The following is a 22,886-nucleotide window of genomic DNA, read 5'->3' as shown; positions in this document are numbered from 1 at the left end:
AATATCAATCAATACCCTAGAAGCCTCCTTTGTACCCCCACTCAGATATTACTCTCTCTGTTCCCAAGGAAACCAGTCTTCTGACTACTTCTGTTGTTGAAATTTGTACAAAATTTTGTAAACTTTTGTCTGGCTTATTTTGACATTATGTTTATGAGATTGGCCCATGTTGTTGCATGTAGCAGTACTGTTCATTCACTCTCATCAATGTAAGGATTCAATCGAAATCATAGAATTTATTTGCTGTTTCTGTTGTTAGAAATTTGAGTGCTTTCAGTTTGGGCTGTTTGAGATAATGATGCTGTGAAGATTCTTGTACATGGTGTTCTTGCATGTATTTCTGTTGAATACATAGGAGTGAAAGTGGTAGGTCATAGTTTTAAAACTTGAGTAGATAATGCCAAACAGTTTTCCAAAGTGATTATACCAATTTACACTTTATTAGCAGCACGTGGGTTTCAGTTGTTCCATACATATCCCTGTCAATACCTTGGGTATTATCAGTCTTTTAATATTGAATATTCTGGTTAGTATATATTGCTGTCTCGTTGAGATAATAACTTCTATATCACTATTTAGTAATATTAGTGAGCATCTTTTAATAGGGTTATAGGGCATTAAGATATCCTCTTGATGAAGTGTCTCTTGATTTAAGTCTCTTGTCCCTTTATTGTATTGGGTCATCTGTTTTTTTTCTTTATTACTTAAGATACAAGCCCTTTGTTGGAGATAATACTTTAACAGATACCTTCTTCCACTTGTGGCTTACCTTTTACTCTCTTCATGATACTCTTTGAAAATAACAGAAGTTCTTAATTTTAGTGTGATTCAATTTATCAGTCTTTAAAGTTAGTGCTGTTTGTACCCTGCTTAAGAAATCTTTGCTTACCTTGAAGTGATAAAATAGTCTCCTGTATTATCTTCTAGAAACTTTTTTTTTATCTTTCAAATTTAGTGAGGTTGTGAAGTATGTATTGTATGTATATGTGTGTGTACACACATACACATACTTAGATACACATACATATATATATAAGTCTTACTATACATTCTGTATTCTCTTCCACTGATTGATTTTATTACAGTGTGTTAATTATGAAAATCTTAATATTTGGTAGAGAATATCTTCCCAACTTTTTTCTCCATAATTATCTTGACTCATCACAGCCCTTATATTTCCACATGAATTTTAGAATCAGATTATAAATTTTTACCAAAAAAACCCTACTGGGAATTTGATTGGAATTGAATTGAACCTGTGGCTCAATTTGTGAAGAAATGACATTTTCATAGTATTGGGCCTTCTGATCCATGAAAATTATAGATCTATCCATTTATTTAGACTTCCTTTAATTTCTCTAAACATAAATATTTGTTTAAATATTTCCTACATTTTTTATTAGATTTATTCCTAGGTATTTAATGTTTTGCAATGCCGTTGTAAAAGGTGCCTTTTCTATTTCTGATTGTTCCTGTTTATATAAATACAATTTATTTTTTATGTATTGAATAAAACATTTGAGTATAATGGTTTGTTTTGGCTCCACATTATTTAAAATTTTTCTGTATACACAGTCATGTCAATTGCAAATGAGAAATTTTGTCTTCCTTTCTATCCTTATACTTTTCTTTTTTCTCTTGCCTTATTGCACTGGCTAGAACCACTTGTCCAGTCTTGAATACAAATAATGATAGAAGGCATCCTTGTATACTTTCAATATTTCTCCATTAAGGTATGATGTTTGCTGTGGTTTTTATTATAGAAGCCCTTTATCACAGTAAGAATAGTCCCTTCAAGTCCCTTCCTAGTTTGTTAAGAGGTTTTATCACAAATGGGTGATGAATTTTTTCTGTATCTATTTAGATAATTATATCATTTTGTCTATTATTCTTTTAATGTGGTGAATTGCATTGATTGATGTTTGAATGTGACATCAGTCTTGCATTTCTGAAATAAACCCAGTTTGGTCATGGTACATTATCCTTTTTATGTATTGATGAATTTGATTTTTGATACTTTCTTTAGGATTTTGTATCTATGTTCATTCATAAGATTGGCCCATAATTTTCCTCATAAAAACATTAGCAAGTTTTTTCTCTTTTACCATTCTGTGGGAGAGTTTGTTTAAGATTGGTGTTGTTTATTTTTTGGATATGTGGAATATCATTTAAGAAGCCATCTTAGTTTAGAGTTTTCAGCCTTTCTTTTATTACACTGTATGCATTTCCAGGCTACAAATTGACCTCTTAAGTGTGGTTATAGGTGCATCACATATGTTTTGATGTACTTTATTTTTATCATCATCTTTTTGAAAATATTTTGATTTCTTTTCACGAGTATAAATTTCTAAACATATGACGATTTTTGTAGTTATATTGTTTTTATTTTACTATGATTGGAAAGTATATTATGTATCATTTCAGTCCTTTGTCTTTTGTTTTTTAATGACCAATTAAAGTAAATATTTCATGCCTGCTTAAAAAGAATGTGTTTCCAGTTGTTAATTGCTGTGTATTAGTTTGCTAGGGTTGCTGTGACAAAGTACCACAATCTGGATGGCTTCAGCAACAGAGATTTATTCTCCCACAGTTCTGGAGGCTAGAAATCAGAAATCAAGGTGGTGTTGGGGCCATGTTCCCTCTGAAGCTGGTAGGGGAGAATTTCCTTGCCACTTTTAGCTTCCAGTGTTCGCCAGTAGTCCTTTAGTTCATTGGCTTATAGATGCATTACTCCAATCTCTGCCTGTGTTGGATATGGTTATCTTCTCCCTGTGTGTCCCTGTGTCTTTACGTGGCATTCTCCTCTCTGTGTTTCTCTATTCCTATAAGGTTATCAATCATAGTAGATTAAGGGTCCACCCTACTCCAGTATGACCTTATCTTAACTAATTACATTTGCAGTTACCCTATTTCCAAATAAGGTCACATTCTGTGGTACTAGGGGTTAGGACTTCAATATATCTTTTTTGGGCACACAGTTCAACTCATAATATAAATTAGGCCAAGTTTACTAATTATATGTAAATTTCTTTATCTTTCATGTTTTTTTGGCCTGCTTATTCTATTACTATGAGAGGGTCATGAAAATCACCTACTATGACTACAAATTTATCTTTTCCTCCTTTTGTTTCTGTCAGTTTTTGCTTTTTATATTTTGAGGTTGTGTATTAGGTGCATAGAAATCTAGAATTGTTATATTTTTCTGGTGAAGTGTACCTTTTATTATTATACTGTGTCATTCTGTCTCTATCTGTCTCTATCTGCCTGTCTCTATCTGTCCCTGCCTTAAAGAATATGTTTTCTGATATTAACATAGCCTTACAAGCTTTCTTTTGATTAGGGTTGCATGTGTATTTTTTTCTATATTTTAACTTTTACTTTCCCTGAATCTTAGTCTTAAGATGAGCCCAATACATGGTTAGGTTTTGTTGTTGTTGTTGCTGAAGTTTGTTTTTGTTGAAAGTCTGTGTTTTGAGTTTGCTCAGCTTGAACTGAATATACTTATTGAAATGCTTAGAATTAAGTGTGTTGTCTTGCCATTTGCTTTCTATTCCTTGTTCTGTGTCCCTATTCTATTTCCCTTTTCTCCTTTCTTGCCTTCTTTTGATGGATTATTTATTTGCCCTTTTCTCTCTTCTTCTTTTAGCTGTATTAGTCATAGAGTCTTTATTATCCTTTTAGTTATTACCCTGTAGTCTCCAACATGTATTCTTAACTCACTGAAATCTAATATTAATTAGTGCTTTTATTCCATTCCAGACAATGCAAGGACCTTAGTACACTCTTAACTTTTTAAATTTTCTCTTCCAGTTTTGTGTAGTGTCTTGATATTTCTGTATGTCTTTAACTTATATGTTTTAACTCCCCACATAACTAATTATAATAGTGTTTAGTTAATATAGATTAGTATTCATTTACCATTTATATATCATTTCCTTTGCTCTTTATTTCCTCCTATGTGTCAACTATGATTTCTTTATTCTGCTCAAAGAACATTTCATTTGTGTTTTCTTTGGTATGAATATACCTATGACAGGTTACCTCAGTTTTGTTTGCCTGAATATGTCTTTAATTCACCTGCCTTTTGAAAGGGTATTTTTTACTAGATCAGCAGTTACTTTCCTTTAATTCTCTGAGCTTATTAATTCCACTCACTGTCTTCTGGCTTCTGTTGTTTCTGTTGAGAAGTCAGCTATAATTTGCTTATTACTCCTTTATTGTAAACCTCCCCACTCCCCAGCTACTTTTAATATTTTCTCTTGTGATTTTCACAAGTGTTACTGTGATAGACTTACGTGTAGCTTTCTTAGTTTTTATCTTAATTGGCACTTTCACCACTTCTAAAATCTGTGGATCAGTGTTTTTTACTTGTTTTAGAAAGTTCTAAGTGATTCTGTTTTCATGTATTGCTTTTGTCCCATTTTGTCTATCCTTTCTATTCTTCCAGTTATACATTTCTTCCAGTTATACATTTCCAGTTTACATTTCCATTTCTTCCAGTTATACATTTCTTCCAGTTATACATTTCTTAGACCATTTTACTGTATCCCATTTATCTACTATGTTCTTTCTGTTCTTTTCCATTCTTTTGTATGTTTAGTTTGCATATTTTCTTCAGACCTATCTTTTGGTTCATGAACTCTTTTTTTCATGTGTCTAACATGATAAAACCATTATTTGAATTTATTTCTCAGTTCTAAAATTTCATTTGACATTTTTTTATGATTTACACTTTCCCTCCAAAATTTTCAGGTTTGTTTGTTATTTCCTTGAGTATATTAGTCATAATTTTTTTAATATCTAGTTCTGAAAACTTTGTCTACATTTCCTGTAGATCTGTTACTGTTGACTTTTGTTTCTTGTGCTTTTAGGTCACATTGTATCTCTTTATTTGATTGGTTCTTTTCGATTGAATTCCAGATATTGTATATGAAAAAAGCGAACGTGCTGTTAACTTTATTCAGAGAGGATTTATTTTTGCTTCAGAAAGGTGACCAAAGGACTGGCAATCCCAGATTGTCTTAATCCAGGCAGGGATTGAGAAGATTTGAATTTAGTCATCATTAAAGTTGGTCTACTTCTGGTTCAGTTTTATTCACGGTTCCAGACTTGCCTCATCAGTAGCTCCTCAGTTCCAGTTTTTATCCTCTTGTCCTCAGAAATTTGTCTGTCTCTTGCCATCTTCCCTTGCCTTTCAGATTCTTTAGAATTGGCCAATCCTCCTAGGCAAAACACACCTCCAGAAGACGTGCGCACCTCTTTGGGTTTCTTGTCTAAGATCACAGTCCCACAATTCTTCAGTCTTGGCCATTCTCAGTGCTTTCATCTAGGTAGTTTTGCTTTTAATAATTGTCTAGGTGTTATAGTTCTCACTGGGTGGGGGGTTGATTAAATTACCTATTTCATTATATAAAACTCAGAAAATACTGTGACTGTTTTTTCTGCTGAATTATCTTCAAGATGGGTATTTTAAAATCTGTAGTTTTATGTGGATCATCAAACATTTTTCATTTGTTCATACTCTAATGCAGTTTCTTAGCATAGCTTTGGATATACATTCCTATGAAGAGAGATCCACCAAAATGGATGGATGTCCAGAGTTGTACTATATATGGCTAAACTAGGCTTCTAAAGTTTAGCTGTTAATAACCCAGATATTTTTTATGGTTTGTATTATTTTGGCCATTTATTTCTTTTTAAGATGGAAAGAAAGGATATTGATATTTTTCAAATTCACTTAGATTCTTTGGCTATCTGCTTATCAAAAATTGGGCAATCTCAGTTGTTTTTAAAATCCTTTTCTTATTTTATTGGTAGAGTAGTACTTCTTGGAGAAACCAACTAATAAGGACTTAATTTGTATAGAAAGATATGTTTTTTCTGTTAATGTATTAACTCATAATTTTCATTCCAAAATCAAAATACTGTTCTCTTTGTTCATCTTTGCAGAACTTCAGAAATAACTATCACTTTTTTCTTTTCCTCTAAATTTATTTTCATATTTACTGATCAAATACTTTTAACCTAAAGTTATCAAGGATTCCATGCACTTCCAAGATAAGGGGTAACATCAATCTAAAGACTCAATTCTTTTCTGTCTTCACTGCTTACAGACAGGGAACACAGTCTCTTCAGCCTGGACTTATGTAGAAGAATTTGGAGAAAATAAACAGGTAAGAAAAAGTCTCTTAGGAATATTAAGTGATATATTTAGTTTCCAGAAAGCCAGTTATAAATTATTCTTCTTATGGTTTTAAGAAGAAATAGTTAAAATTGTTCAATGAAACCTTGTGAAAATGTTTAATTATTATAGTTTTGTTAATTATAGATGCATTAGCAAAGTTTTAAAGAGTTAAACTGACTTCTATATTTCAGGTCTTCTGAAAACTTTTAACATGCTAGTGTGTACATTGTGAACCACCAGGATGGCAAACAGTATTAAGGTGGATGTAGTTGGAATGAGTGTATTATAAAGTAGATTACCCAGAATTTCTCAAACTTATTTGAAAATGGAACTCTAGTTTTTTCAAACTTACTAAACCAAAATTATTATTGATACAATTTAGAATAAAAGTTATGTTTATTAGGATTCACTGTTTAGTTTTTCCAACATGGTACTGAGAAGGATAAGTTTTAGTAGGAAGCTAAAGGTAGTTTATAATAAGTTTGAGTAAAGATTATTACTATCCAAACTCCTTTTTACATGTAGAGGCAAAAAGAATGTTGTAGTTCCCTGGGTAGTAATCCGTATGTTCTTGAGTAGGTTACAATCCTAGTTTGCTGTAGCTTGGATCATAATTTTCCCTCTCATAGGCTGCTCTTTTATTCCTCTCTTTCCAAAATGGTATAGAAACTAGCATGGAAAGGAATTTGATGTTAATTCAATCTCTTAATACAAAGGTAGCAAACTGGAAGCTCTTGATATGATTTGTTTGGTCTCTTCAGTTTTTTGAAAGGAAAGCAGCTGGGTTTCATTTCGGTACAAATAGCTGGACAGCATTTGTTTTATATTTGTTCCTTTTTGAGTTCTTCTTTTGTTTGTTATATCTTGGACTCTGAAGGCATTTGAGTTTGTAATTGCTGTGTTTAATGTATTTTAAGAATATTTCTGATTTGTTTTTAATGTTTTCCCATTATATAGTATCCCTATTAAAAGTTCTTCCCAAACTGATTTGCCAAGTTGTTGAGTGAAATAACTGTTTCTATGGTCAAGTTTGGGAAGAACCATGTACTATATATACTCCCCTTGGAAATCATAATGCATGTTAGCATCCTGAATAATTGCAGTAGCAATTTGTTTAGCTGTTAAACCCATCTTTCCTAAAATTTTCCCAATGTTTTTTGGCCTAAGGGATTCTTGTTTTGACAAGGTACTTGAATTGTGTGGGATGTAGTTTGAGAAACATTTAAACTAACCTAGAGAAACACTTGGGATTTCTTTATAACTTTTTTGAGGTATAATTGAAATACAATAAAATGCACATATTTAAAGTGTACACTTTGGTCAGTTTTGCTTTATGTATAAGTCTGTGAAATGACACCAAAATCAAGAAAATAAACATTTCTATCACCTCTACTATAATCCATTCCTCCTACTCTCTTTCCTAGGCAACCACTGAACTGATTGCTGTCACTATAGTGACATTAGTTTGCATTTTCTAGGATTTCAAACCCTTGTTTTTGAAGTTTAAATTATAATCTTTAGAGATAATTGAGAATGAAATGGCTGTAATTTCTTAAAAATAAAAGTACTGATATCTGACAAAGTATATGTTTATGATTGTTATACAGTATCGAAGTTTCAGAGTAAGAATTTAAAATCCAAATCACTCTTTCAAAATTATATGGGAAAATACGTTGTAAATTAAAAAAATAATTTAGTTGAAAACAGAAATAGATGATTTTTCCCCCAAAATTGAATCTGAAAAATACAGTCATCTAGTAAAATCAGAGAACTAATTAACTAGAACCTTATAAGGAAACAGTTATAGACAATAATTTTCTTATCCAGCCACCTGTTGCTAAGATTGTCATACTCAAACCCTCCTATAAATCATCTTAAAACAGAAATAGTGGCCTGAGTTACCCTGTGGGCCTAGTCTTAGAAAAAATGTTGGTCATTGACCATCTACTTTTTACCCTTTGCTGTCAGTTACCTGATAGGAAAAATTAAGTAGACAATAAAAATACTTTTTAAAAATTGAAGTAGGGAAAGTAAATGAAGTAAAAATGCCAGTAAATTTGATAATACTAGTGTATTCCAGCCAAAAGTATCACTTAAAAATTTATAGTTAATGATTTTTAAATATTTCATAGGTTATAAGTTGCTTAATAAGTACCAATACTGAAAATTCTTTCCTCTGCCTTATAGTTAGCTCTTGGTCTTCAGTACTAGGAGAAAGTACAAAATAATAAATGATAAATGTTAATAATATTCTAATACAGATGATTTTTGTAAATCTCTGTGTTTGAACCCAGCTGTATTTTATATTCTGGGTATGTATAATAAATACTGTTACCAAAAACTTGTTTTGCAGATGAAATTCAGTGGTTCAGTAAAAGAAAGTTATTGAGTTATAGTTATGACTCTTAGAATGTTAGAAATTGAAATAATAAAAAGGTAAAATGAAATTTTTTCCAAAATTTTTATAAAGATCTCATAGAAATCTAAAGAAATACTTAAAATGTGTATTAAGGTGAGAAATGTATTTCATAGGTTAAAATATCAGGTGCTTCAAACCTTATACATTGCTGTTGGAAGTGTTAAAATGGTACAGTTGCCTTGGAAAATATTTGGCAATACCTCAGAAAGTTAAACGTAGAGTTTACCATATGACCCAGCAATTCCATTCCTAGTTATTTACTCAAGAGAATTGAAGACATATGTCCACACAAAATCTTGTGCATATTATTCCTTAGCGGCATTATTCCTAATGGCCAAAAGGTGGAAGCAACCTGGATGTCCATTGACTAATGAATGGATAAACAAAATGCAGTATCTCCAGACAGTGGTTATAAAAAGGAATGAAGTTCTGATACATACTACATGGATGAACCTTGAAAATATTATGCTAAGAAGCCAGTTAAAAAAGACCACATAAATTATATGATTCCATTTATATGAAAAATCCAGAATAGGCAAATCTATAGAAACAGAAAAATTAGTGGTTGCTGGGTCTGCTGGAGAGGGAATGGGGGGCGACTGCTAGTAAGTACAGAGTTTCTGTTGAGGGTGATGAAAATTTCTGGATAGTGGAGTTTGGTTGCACAACTTTGTGAATATATTAAAACCACTGAATTGTACACTTTAAAAAGGTACATCAAAAAGAGAGGGGGTGGGTGTGAAGGTAGAACTCAGAGCTAACAAGGAAAAGAAAAAAACCAATTATGAAGAATTTACTTTCTAATGGAAAATTAGTTTAAAGACTATCTGGTCAGAAACAAACTAAAAGAAAAAGATTAGTATGAGAAGATGCTTTCAACTGAACTCACTTTAAGGTCTCTATTAAGGGTTTCCCCCTCTTCATATGAAACAAAAGCAGCTAGAGGATCTGTGATGTTCGGTCAAGAGGTGTAAGAGAATTAGAAACAAAAAAGGGACACACAAGAAGAGAGTAAATCAGTATATATCTATTGCTTAGTTTTCACTGAGGAACATATTGGTGGTATTCATCTCTTGTGCTGGACAGAGAAAGGTAGGAGACCAAATTATAATCGCTGCAGAGGCGAGACTGGCAAGCAGGTGATGAATGTCCTGCCAGGCTCTGCTCTTGTGCCCATGTCAGATGTGGCGCTACAGTTACTACTCACTTTCTTGCTTATTCCAGACACAGCTTCAGAATCCCTTGGAATCCAGGGTCCTTTTAGCGATTACTGCTTGATTCGAATTGGCACTTAAGGTTAAGCCTATTTACTAGTCTTAATATAGGTCAAAGTTATTCTGTAAAAATGTGTCCATTCAACATATAAATATGAAATTTTAGAGGATTTGATCAATATTATCTCTAATAATTATATTAAAGCGTTAAAAGGGCCTTTTCTTCAAATGAAGTGTTACATAAAAGTTTAGCATATAAAGCAAGGGAATGCAGAGCTGTGTGAATTTAAGTGGGAAGTGTGGGCGTGGGCAGGCTCAAGCAGAAGCCAGGTAGCTTAGAGCACCCTCTACTTTATTTCTCTCCCCCTACGCACAACAACCTTTTGAAACGCTTTCTCTCAACCCAGTTTTGAGAAGATTGCCAGAGTAAAATGCTTGATCAAGTGGAAATAATACTTTCCTAGGAACTGGGAAGCCTAATTTTTAATTTGTTTTTTTCTCCATTTAACTGTGGGAATATGGAACAGTCACTTAATCAACCATCTTTTGTCTGTAATATTCTTCAGTGAAAGAGGTGGTTTGAATTAGAGACTTCCGAGGACTCAACCTATTGCTATTTAATATTTTGATTTAAAGAATCTAATTAGTCAAAAATTTTATTGATATCAATGGTAAAAAGGCAAAACCAATAAGAATGATCAAAAGGCTTGAACAGACACTTTACTAAAGAAGATGTTCAAGTGGTCACTGAACACGTTATTAGTCATAAGGGAAATCCAAATTAAAGCTAAAATGAGAAACCATTCATATCACTGGAATAGCGATGATTAAAAACACTGGCAATAACAAATGTTGGTGAGGGTTTGGAGCAACTGGACCTCTCATATTTTATTGACGTGAGTGTAAAAATGATCACAATGTACTGTTCGACAGTATCTATCTCTAACCTACCACCCAGCAATTCTACTCTTAGTTATTTACCCCAAAGAAATGAAAATATGTATCCACAAAAGGACTTGTATAAGAATGTGCATAACAGCTTTATCCGTAATAGTCAAAATTTAGAAACAACCCAAATCTTTATCAACAGGTGAGTGTGAGTGGATAAAGAAATTGTAGTATATTCATTCAATGGAATACTACTGAACAATAAAAAGGAAGCTACTGCTACATACAATATGAATGAATCTTAGAAATTATGTTGAGAGAAGACATAAAAAAATACTTTAAGAATACATATTATATGAAGTCCAAGAACAGTCAAAACTAAGCTATAGTGATAAAAATCATAAAGTGGTTGCCTCCAAAGAGCTCTTGACTGGAATGGATGACGGGAACTTCTAGATTGATGGACATGTTTTATAACTTGTTTTGGGTGTTGGTTACATAGCTTTATACAGTTATCAGAACTCATTGAAATGAACACATAGGATGTATGCATTTTATTGTATGTAAATTGTACCTCAATTTAAAAAGTGTTAATTAAGACAGTTGAATAATTCTCAGTGTAAAACTTAAATTCTGAAATTGGCTCTGTATCGTTCCCTTAAGAAGAGAGGGGAAGGGGAGTAATCTGAGGCAGAAACAGTGGGATTGAAGAGCTAAGGATGTTCATTGGGAAGAAAAAGCAGGGGTGGGCAAGTAAGTATATGTTAGGAATTTTAATTCATTTGTTAATTTGTGAATCAGTGGTGTTTTCTGATTTTTATTGTCTGTGATATATAAGTTGTATGTCAGGGGAAAACATGGTTCATCTAGGTTTATCTCACAATTATTGTCTCAAGTTTGACATGTATTATATTTTCTAATCACGCAGATGTTTTCCCGAATATATTTAGATTCTTAACTTGTAAAAAAAATATTTTTGAAATGCTTATAAACATCTGAAGCTTTTCGTTTCCTAATCTTTGTAGTATTAGGGGGAAATTTTTTTCTTGATTTATCCTCTGTGAATAAAGTCATCAAAGTGAACTTTTAATTTTATACTTTAATTTAGTCTCCTTAAAAATGTGAGAATAAAACAGTCCATTAGGGTATTTGTAAACTGAAGGTTTACATCAGGGGAATATCAGAAATACAAATTTTCAGACCTGATAAGCACTCTGCTAGTAGCCAGTTGTCTGTCTATCTTCTTTGTGAAATCTTCTCCTGAAGATCTCTTTTTTATCCACATTTCATGAGTAGGCTGCATTAGATCTTGAATGAATATAAACCCAAAGTGAAAGTGATTTCTCTGAAAACTACATTTCCCCACATACAGAAGTGTAAATATTTAAAGATCTGTTCTTCTAAATCATGTTGTCTGTACCACACTGTTAAAATTTGAAAGAGCTAGTTATATATACATGCTTAATAAGGAATTTATTGTATTTGTGTGATAACATTTAGAAGAAGAGTATCAGAACTTTTTTTTTTTAGCAATTATTTGAATTATCAGGAACACTAAGGTTTTTGTTTATACTCAATGCCATAACGCTTCAGGCAAAGTGGATCCTTGAAGAGAAGAAAAAAAGTTCTCTAATACCTAGAGTTATCCTACTTTGGGATATTAGAAAAGCAAATGGTGTCAAAGTCATTCCTTATCCAGTTTCAAAATACTGAAAATATTTTGAACTGTATGCCTTGAATGTATTTATGTTTTCTTGGAACAAACTGCTTGTATTGATCTTATGGTACCATTAATAAAAATAAAAAGGTTATAAAATTATTCTAATTAGAGTTTTACAGTGCTGGAAATTAAACCTATATTTAACTGATTTTTTTTTTTTCTTAACTAGGTCCTTTCTGATGTTGCTTGAGCTTATTCTCCTGCAGTTGATCTCATTCCTGTTGGCTTAATATTAAGTCCCATGACAATACTAAGTTAATATTCATTTTTAGGTCTCATTTATAGCACCAGGAAAATATAGAAAAAACTTTACCTGTGCATTAGATGACCTAATTTCTTCTGTTCTTAGAAACACCATACCTTTTATAAATAATCACTTCATAGTCATTTTCACACCCTTGGCTTACTCTACACCAAAGAACATAGTTGAGTTTTTGGAAAGTACAGGATTTGCAAATTTGGTCTTTAGTACTCACACACATCTATAAACATTATAACTAATGAAGCAGGAAATTATTCATACGTAAGATGAATGTTTATTGTGGAATAGTAGTATTTCAAATGTTGGTTTCTAAAGAAATAATTTGGTTTAATTTTTGGATTTTTCTGTACTGTAAGTTGATAATGGTTTCTTGAAGTTTATTTTATAAAGATGATTCATTTTACTGTTTTACGGTACCAGTAGGATTCTAATGTTAAATTGGTTTGTGGGGTTATATAAATGTTTACATTAGTATTTAAATAATGAAATATTAGACAGTTTTTGCAGTCCAGGGGTAAATGTGTCTGCTGGTTTGATACCTAATACAGTTTCAAAAAAGAAGCAAATATGAATTCACTGTTTTATATCTTTTCTTCTTGGACAATCCCTTAGTGTCAGTACCAAATTTAAAAGGAGTTTCCTTGTGGATAGAGCAAGAGAAATCAGAAGTTCTCTTTTTCAGTGATCATAAAGACACAAAACAGTTAATAGATATCCAAGAATGCATTCTAGTAAGATCTCTGAAGCATTGTGTCAGTGAAAGTTTACATAATACTGACTGATGAAACTATCAGGATTTGCAGTGCAGTGAGTGCTGAAACAGTCTTTACCAGCAATATAAGATTATCAGGATTTTGAATGTTAGAACATTATGTTAAACTGTGATTATAGTTTTAATGCTTTGTCTCTTTGAATTAAATTTGTAACCATAAAGATGTGAAGCATAATTGTTATGTATTTATTTACAGACTACAATTTCCGTCGCAGCTCAATAAATAGTCTTTCCCCTGTTAGTGCCACCCTCTCTTCTTGGCCTCCCAGCCTGCTTCCTTACACTTCAAGGCCTTATTCTTATCCAGGCTATCCCTTGTCACCAACAGTATCACTTGCTAATGGCAGCCATGTTGGACAGCGACTATATATCTCCAATCAGGCCTCATTCTTCTGAAGAAAATATTATAAATAGGAGTATGAAAGTTTCCTTGTAAAGCATGCAAATTAAAATACTGTTTTATTTTAGAATCGGGTTTGTACATTTGGTTTTAAAATGATAATTATATATTTATTTCAACATAGTAAATATCAGTCACAATTCAGAATAACCTACCATTGTAAAACTTTTAAAAATGCTAAGTTTAAAAAGTTACTTAGTGATTTCTCTTGATAAAGTTATAACAAACTGCTGTTCTTTTTAAACTTTTGGGATTTTAAATAACTTCTGATTCCTGAGTGGTCAGTAGAACCCAGAAGTTTTCATTGTAACTTTGCTAAATAGAGTTTCTCAAGTATTAAAGCACTTGCAGACAATGGTTACACTAGATTTGATTACCAAGGATCACTATCTGTATTAGCGATTAGAACAATTATATAAACAGAAGCATCTAACTATTATGTAGAAAGAAATGAAGGGCAAAAAGATTAAAATGCAGATTTTATGCAGTACTAAAGAAAAAGCAATCTACCATTGTGGTCCTTGAAAATAACTATAAATATTTTAGTTAATTGTTTGTTGTAGAAATACATTATAATTTTGCTGTTAATGTATTTAAGGTTTTTATAGTTACGCTCCATTTGTGTTTTTGATATTCACTGTATAGTTCTTTGAGTAATAAGTGTTATGGTTTTTAATGTTGAAATCATGTGTTAATTTTTGTACTTGAATTCAAATTCTTTGACATTAAATATACAATGCTTCTAATATGCACGTGTTTCACTTTTGTTTATTGGTATGCACAAAAAAATTAGCTCTCACAACCGCTTTGACCTTCTGAGAACAATTTCCCCTACTTGGTATACATAGGCTCAGTGTCTTCATTGGGACCAAAGCAAAGGATACTGCAGAAAGAAAATTAATAGTTTTGTGAAACGTAACAAAAGTCCTTTTCAGGGGCCAATAGAAATACTTTTTTCATGAACGCAGTGACGTTTCCTCCATTTTTTATGAATAATTAATGAATCCAGGTTATTTGGACTGTTTAATAGTTTAGCAGTATACATCTGTAATCAGTTTCTAATGATGGTTTGCATAATTTATAGAGACAAAAATCTTTCCTCTTAGAATACCAGACATTAACTTTGTTGATCAACTCATTGTATGGGGTATAGGGTTTTCATTAATAGAATATGAAATAGTTGCATATATTTCTTTTACTAAAGTTTTTTCTAGCAGAAGTTATCGGAGAGTAAATTAGTTTCTTTTTTCATAGAGTAATCATGGTTGTAGGTTTTTCCCTTTCATCACTTTAAGTATATCTTGCCGCTCCCTTGTGGCCTGTAGAGTTTCTGTTGAAAGGTCAGTTTATAACCTTGTGGGGATTCCCTTGTATGTTATTTGTTGCTTTTCTCTTGCTTTTAATATTTTTTCTTTGTGTTTAATTTTTGTTAGTTTGATTAATACGTGTCTCTGCATGTTTCTCCTTGGGTTTATACTGTATGGGACTCTTTGAGCTTCCTGGACTTGATTGACTATTTTCTTTCCCATGTTAGGGGAAGTTTTCAACTATAATCTCTTCAAATATTTTCTCAGACACTTTCTTTTTTTCTTATCCTTCTGGGATGCCTATAATTTGAGTGTCAGTGTGCTTAATGTTGTCACAGAGGTCTCTGATATTGTCCTCCATTCTTCTCATTCTTTTTTCTTTATTCTGCTCTGAAGCAGTTATTTCCACCATTCTATCTTTCAGTTCTCTTATCCATTGTTCTGCTATTGATTCCTTCTAGAGTATTTTTAATTTCAGTTATTGTGTTGTTCATTACTGTTTGTTTGCTCTTTAGTTCCTCTTGGTCCCTGTTAAACGTTTCTTGTATTTTCTCCATTATATTTCTGAGATTTTGGATCATCTTTACTATCAATACTCTGACTTCTTTTTCAGGTGGTTTGCCTATTTCCTCTTCATTTATTTTGTCTTGTGTTTTTTATCTTGCTCCTTTGCCTGCAAAATATTTCTCTGTCTTCTCATTTTGTCTAATTTACAGTATTTGAGGTCTCCTTTCCCTAGGCATTGGGGTCATAGTTCCTCTTGCTTCTGTTCTCTGCCCTCGGTGGTGAGGTTTGTCCAGTGGATTGCGTAGGCTTCCTGATGGGAGAGACTGGTGCCTGCGTTCTGTTGGGTGGAACTGAGTCTCCACTCTGCACTCCACTCCATCAGTCTCCACTCTGATGAGCAGGGCCATTTCAGGTGGTGTGTTTTGGGGTGTCTGTGAGCTTAGTATGACTTTATGTAGTCTGTGTGCTGATGGGTTGTTTTGTGTTCCTGTCTTGTTTGTCATTTGGTGTGAGGCGTCCAGCACTGGGAGTGGCTGGCAGTTGGGTGGAGTCAGGTCTTGGATTCAGGAAGAGGCCTTTGTGAGAGCGCTCAGTGATTAACCTTCTCTTGGGCCAGGAATTCTCTAGTGGTCTAGCATCTTGGACTTGGTGCTCCCACCCCAGAGCCTCAGGCTCGATTTCCTGCCAAGGAACCAAGACCCCGAGAGTTGCTCATCCCAGCAGTAAAGGGGATTAAAAAAAAAAAAAAAAAGTCTAACAAAACCCCAGAAAAATGGTAAAAAGTAAAATCAAACAAACAAAAACAGAAACAAGGAAACATGCACACACACAGAAGAAACAAAAACGGAACCAAATAAAACAAAAATCAAGAAAACAACCAGACAGAGAACCCCAGAACAAAATCAAACAATTAAAAAGAAAACTGACAGAAACACAAAACCAAAAAACAAAACCAAAGCAGAGTGCCAACTGAAGAATGAAGCAAAGAAACAAAACAAACCAACAAAAATGATTAAAAAAGAGAAAGGGGGAAGAAGACAGATCAACAGAAAAGCAATGTAGAAAGAGAAATATAAAAAAAGAAAATAGAAAATATATTAAAGAAAAATAAAAGACAAAACCCCAGAGAAATGGTAAAAACAAAATCAAACAAAAACAGAAACAAGGAAACACACACACATGCAAAAGAAACAAAAACAGAACAAAATAAAACAAAAAGCAAAAGAACAACAAGACAAATTGAAGAACTCAAAAATGATATCAAATAATTAGGATCAAAACTAACAAATATACAAAACCTAAAAACCAAAGCAGTGTGCCAACTGAAGAATAAAGCAAGGAAACAGAACAAACCAATAAAAACGATTTAAAAGAATAATAGTAAAATAAAATAAAAAGGGAAAAAACAGGACAACAGAAGAGCAGAGTAGAAATGGAAATATATACTAAAAATATATTAAAAAGAAGAAAAAATAAGGAAAAGAACACAACAACAGAAAAGCAAAGTAAAAATTGAAAGATATAAAAAAATAAAAATAAAAAATTTGTTATACAACACGAAGATCCCAAAAGACTAAAACAACTACAAACAAACAAGAAAGAAAAAAAAACAAGCCAGAACGAATGACAGAATGAATCAAAACATAATAAAATTAACAGTAATAATTATGTTTCCCTTGGGGTCTCAGTTGTAAGTGTCCTGGCACATGCTATGAGCCACAGCCCCCCTCCACCTCCCCAAGAGCCCCTCCTCTGCCTCTGGGCTGGTTTCTGGACCTGTTGTGGGCATTGTGGGGACCACTCAGACTCTGATCTGGCCCAATTCCTGCATGTGTTTGCCCCCAAAGTCCACAGCTGCCAGAGCTAGACTGTTTTCATTTGTGGGAACACAAATGAGTACATTGTCTACTCAGATATTCCATAGATGCAGGGTATTGTGAGGATTAAATCTGCAGCTTGTACAGCTTATGGAAAGATTTTTGATCTCCTTTCTTAGTCGCCCCATCCCTGGGGTTCTGCTTGGTTTTATCCCCACCTCTGCATGTGGTCCACCCACAGGGGTCTGGTCCTGAGGCTGCCTTGGAGCTCTTGGGTCTGCCTCAGTGAGGACTGGGTGCAGAGGTGGTATGACTGCTTGGATTGCAGCAACCTTGCTGGCACCAAATGCACAGGAAATCTGGCGGCCAGGGGTGCAAGAGATATGGCCTTAGTGAGGGCCTTTTCTGGTGCCTGATATATGGTGCGTGAGGGCCGGACCTGGGAGGGCGTTTTTTTAAATTGCCCTGCAGCCAGCTTGTGAGCGCCAGCCCTGAGGGGGCTTTTTTTAATTGCTCGTCAGCCAGCACACAAGAGCCTGCCCTGAGATGGCTTCTTGTATTGTCTGTCAGCAGGCACTGGCATGTGGAGAAAGAGAGGCTACAATAGTGGTTCCTCCCCCTGCATGTGACTCAGCAATAGTGCCCTGCTTCCATGGCTGTCTGGTCTTCCTCTGTAGGCATCCCCTGCTGCAGGTTTCCTCCCTCCCATCCCCTCAGTCCATCTTCCCACAGCCAACAGCAGTTCTTGCTCCGGGCCTGTTCTCCAATCTCTACACTCCAACTCCCAGCCCCCTTGCACACCTGTGAACACACGTCCCAGTCTGGGGCATGTACAGCCGCAGTACAGACCATCTGTGTATTTCTCACTCTGTCCCGTCTGCTATAGATGGGCCACTTAACCCTCTTCCGACAGCCTCAAATGCTTTCCTTCTGTCCCCAGAGAGGGTGTTTCCCCTTCAGGGAGGGGTTTTCCCCAAATTCGGGAATCTCTCCTCTGCTTCAGCTCCCCCACGCCAGGGTTCAGGTCCTGTCCTGCTTCCTCTCCTCCTCCTTATCCCTTTTTTTTTTTTTTTTTTTTTTTGTGTCCTACCCAGTTATGCAGGGATGTTTATAGTCCTTTCTGGTGTCCAAGGTCTTCTGCTAGTTTTCAGCCAGTGTCCTGTGAGAATTGTTGCATCTATAGATGTACTCCTGATGCATCCGTGGAGAGAGATGACCTCCATGTCCTCCTACTCCTCCACCATCTTAACTCCTCTGACTTATTTATTTTATAGCTGGAATTTTGTATTCGTTTACCCCCTTTACCCATTTTGCCAACTCCCAGCCCCTTGGATTTGCACTCTGTACCTATGAGTTCAGATTTTTTGTTTTTTGCTCTTAGGTTACACACATGAGATCATATGGTATTTGTCTTTCTCTGTTTAACTTACTTCACTTAGCATAGTGCCCTCAATGTCCAACCATGTGGTCACAAATGGCAAAATTTCCTTTTTCATGGCTGAATAACTTTCCATTGTATATATATACCACATTTCTTGTCCATTCATCTATCGTAGGACACTTAGGGTATTTTTCTGTCTTGGTTTTTTAAATAATGCTACAGTGAACATAGGGTGCAGATATCTTTTTCAGATAGTGATTTTATTTCCTTCAGATAAATACCCAGAAGTGGAATTGCTGGATCATATGGTAGTGCTATTTTTAATTTTTTGAGGAACCTCCATACTGTGTTGCATAGTGGCTGCATCAATCTACACTCCCACCAGCAATGCACAAGTGTTTCCTTTTCTCCACATCCTTACCAACACTTGTTATTTCTTGTCTTTTTGATGGTAGCCATTTTAACAGGAGTGAGGTGATACTCCATTGTGCTTTTCATTTGTGCTTCCCTGATGATTGGTTATATTAAGCATCGTTTCATGTGCTTGTTGAAAATATGTATGTGTTCCTTGGGAAAAATGGCTATTTTGCCCATTTTTGATTGGATTGTTTCTTTGCAGTTGAGTTATGTGAGTTCTTTATATATTTTGGATATTAACCACTTATCAGATATATGATTTGCAAATATTTTCTCCCATTTTGTAGGTTGCTTTTTCAGTTTGTTGATGATTTCCTTTGCTGTGCAGATGCTTTTTAGTTTGATGTAATCCCACTGTTTATTTTTGCTTTTGTTGCCTTTGCTTTTTAAACAGTCATCACCAAGACTGATATCAAGAAGCTTACTGCCTATAATTCCTTCTAGGGGTTTTAGAGTTTCAGGTCTTACATTCAAGTCTTTAATTCATTTTGATTTAATTTTTTTGTATGGTGTAAGATAGGGTCCAGTCTTATTCTTTTGCATGTAGCTCTCCAGTTTTCCCAACAACACTTATTGAAGAGACTGTCCTTCCCGCATTGTATATTCTTGGCTCTTCTGTTGTAAATTGATTGTCCATATATTTGTGAGTTTATTTCCAGGCTCTCTATTCTGTTCCGTTGGTCTACGTGTCTATTTTATGCCAGTGCTGTATTGTTTTGATCATTATAGTTTTGTAATATAGTTTGAAATCAGGAAGCCTGATGCCTCCAGCTTTGTTCTTCCAGTAGAGTTATTTTTTGAGTTCTTGATGCAAACCTTTGTGGAGGACAAGGGATGTGTTAAGGGGTCTAGAAAACTGTAGAAAAGGAAATGGGAGTAGAAAGCTTAATGTAAGCTAACAGTCCACCTCAACTGTGAAAATAGTGGGGAAAAAGTCCTGGTATATACAAGCAGTCTCTTCTTGGAGAAGAAGGTCAAAAGGTACTGGGACATGCCCTTTGGATTCTGGACAGTGAAGGGGAAAAAATGCAAAAGGTGAAATTCAGGATTCTTCAAGACAAATGAGAACCACCAGAGAAAAGGGAGCATACAACCCCTATCACCCACAAAAAAAATCCATTTAAAAAATTGTACTTTACTACACTGAGAGCAGAGGACGTTTTTGAACATGGAACCTTATGAACCATTCCAAATTGCCAAGCCTATCTGGTGAAATGAGCAGACAAAATCAGTCTACTTCTTTACAAAGCCACTATAAAAAGAAGACAGTAATGAGAACACATCTCAACTGATGAAAATTTCCTGAAAAAAAAAAACATTAAATAGCAGAAAACAATGACACAATATACTAAACTGAAATATCCTCAAACAAGAATTTGGCAATGTGAGAAAAAACAAAACCAAAAAGCACCTTAGGCACTCATGAAATACCCTTCTGAGGCTTCTTGAGGAATCTACAGAGTGATCTAATCTAAAGAGTGATCAATCTAAAGAGTGATCTTTCAACAAAGATATGACTAGGGAAACTTCAGGAAAAGAAATGATGGTGAGAATTTCACTAATTGTAGATCTAAGACTAAAAGGTGGGGCTAAGGGTGGGAATATACATAAATGTTGTTATAACAAAGTAGAAATAATGGAACTAAAAATGGGAGAAGGGAAAGATGAAGGTGGAATAAGCTCTTTGTTTTGTAATTGGTCGGTAGCACTAGGAGGATTCCTTTAATGACTGACAAACCAGATTGTAAAATGTCAAATAAGAAAACAAGGACTAAAAAGCTTTATAAAAGATATAAGTAAAAAGGTTACCACCAAGGGACTGGCCAAGATAGAAGCTCAACTCCCTGAGCTCAACTCCCCTCATAAGCACACCAAAATCACAACTATTTGCAGGACAACCATAGATGAAAAAGACAAGAACCTAACAGAAAAGATCTTCTACAACTAAAGACATAAAGAAGGAACCACAATGAGACCAGTAGGCAGGATGGACTCGTGATATAGTCAAGTCTCATAACCCTGGGTGGGTGACCCAAAAACTAGAGAACAATTATATTGTAGAGGCTCTCCCACAGGAGTGAGAGTTCTGGATCCCACGTCAGGCTTCCCAGACTGGGGATCCAGCACTGAGTAGATGAGCCCTCAGACATTTGGCTTTGAAGGCCAGTGGGGCTTAATTTCAAGAGTTCCACAGAACTGGAGGAAATAGAGACTTCACTCTTAAAGGTGCACACAAAATCTCACATGCTCTGGGACCCAGGTCAAAAGCAATAATTTGATAGGAGGCTGGGCCAGACCTACCTGCTGGTCTTGGAGAGTCTCCAAGAGAGGTGGGGGTGACTGCAGCTCACTCCAAGGACACAGACATTGACAGCAGCCATTCACAGGAGTTCCTTCTGCTGTGTGGATGATGGTGCAGGTGGGTGTCATTGCAGAATCCTCCCTCTAGCTCATTAACTCCATCCAATAGCCTGTAGGCACCAGTGCTGGGACACCTCAGGCCAAGCAACTAACTGGGTGAGGACACAGCCCCACCCATCAGCATACAGGCTGTCTTAAGACCACATGAGCCCACAGCTGCCTCTGGACGTGTCCCTACCAGCCAGAGAGCCCAGGACCTAGCTCCACCCATCAGGGGGCAGACACCAGATACAAGGAAACCAAAAGCCCACAGCAGGTGAGACCCTGCCCTGGGGCCAACTGGGCCCCAGCCCTGCCCACTAGCAGGCCAACACAAGCTTCAGGACACCCTGGACCCTGTACCCAATGGTGTCAGGAATGGTCCCCCAACCAACCAGTGATCTGACACCAGGTCTGGGATTCCTAGGCCCTGGAGCCAGACTCCATGATCCTGTTCTGCCTGCCAGTAGTCCAGCACTAATCCTGGGGTCCTCTGGGGTTCTGCAGTCTGCTGCCTTGTGACCCAGCCCCACCAAAAAGCACCTGACAGCTTCTGCACAAAACAGGGTCTGGCAGTCAACCAGACCAGGGACCAGTCAAGCCTACAAGACTGCCCACATAGTCAGCCTGCCACAGCAGAAAAACCCACTTAGCCCTCATAAGGGAAACTCCTAAAGCATATAGCTTCGGTGACAAGAGGGGAGTGTGCTGCTGGGATGCATAGGATGTCTCCTAGAGAAGACCATTTTTCTGGAGTTGGGAAAAATAACTAACCTACCAGATACATAAAACTACAAACACCAACTTAGGCAAAATGAGGCAACAGAGGAATATATTCCAGGTGAAGGAACAAGATAAAACCTTAGAAGAAGAACTAAGTGAAGTGGAAATAGGCAATCTACCTAAGTAGAGTTCAGGTTAATGATCATAAAGATGATCAAAGGACTCATGAGAAGAGTGGATGCACAGAGCAAGAAGTTAGCAGTTTTTAACAAAGAATTAGAAAATATAAAGAAGAACCAAACAGAGATGAAGAATACAATTAGTGAAATGAAAAATACACAAGAAGGAATCAACAGTAGACTAAATGATTATAGAGGAATGGATCAGCAAACTGGAAGACTGAGTAGTGGAAATCACTGATGCTGGACAGAAAAAAAAGGAAAAAGAATGAGAACAGTTTAAGAGACCTCTGGGA

The 22,886-nt window shown here is 35.2% G+C and overlaps 1 protein-coding gene across 2 annotated transcripts in view; it reads left to right on the top strand.

Moving 5' to 3' along the window:
- The window catches only part of RBM46 (RNA binding motif protein 46), a gene marked incomplete at both ends in the record, with an annotated part of 31,438 nt that extends 17,583 nt beyond the window's left edge, over positions 1-13,855 (top strand). The window contains one exon of one of the 2 annotated variants that reach the window (XM_082837827.1): positions 13,656-13,855. In XM_082837827.1, the coding sequence (XP_082693953.1) occupies positions 13,656-13,855 (200 nt within the window). Of the gene's footprint in view, positions 1-6,113; positions 6,170-13,655 lie in introns of those variants that run through there. The other variant, XM_082837828.1, reaches the window with a different exon arrangement.
- Between the last annotated feature and the right edge of the window lie 9,031 nt (positions 13,856-22,886).

This window comes from Leucopleurus acutus (assembly GCF_964270905.1).
Source record: "Leucopleurus acutus genome assembly, chromosome: 4".
NCBI lineage: Eukaryota > Metazoa > Chordata > Mammalia > Artiodactyla > Delphinidae > Leucopleurus > Leucopleurus acutus.
Note: the sequence above shows the minus strand (reverse complement) of the source record. Positions and strands in the feature narration are given on the sequence as shown.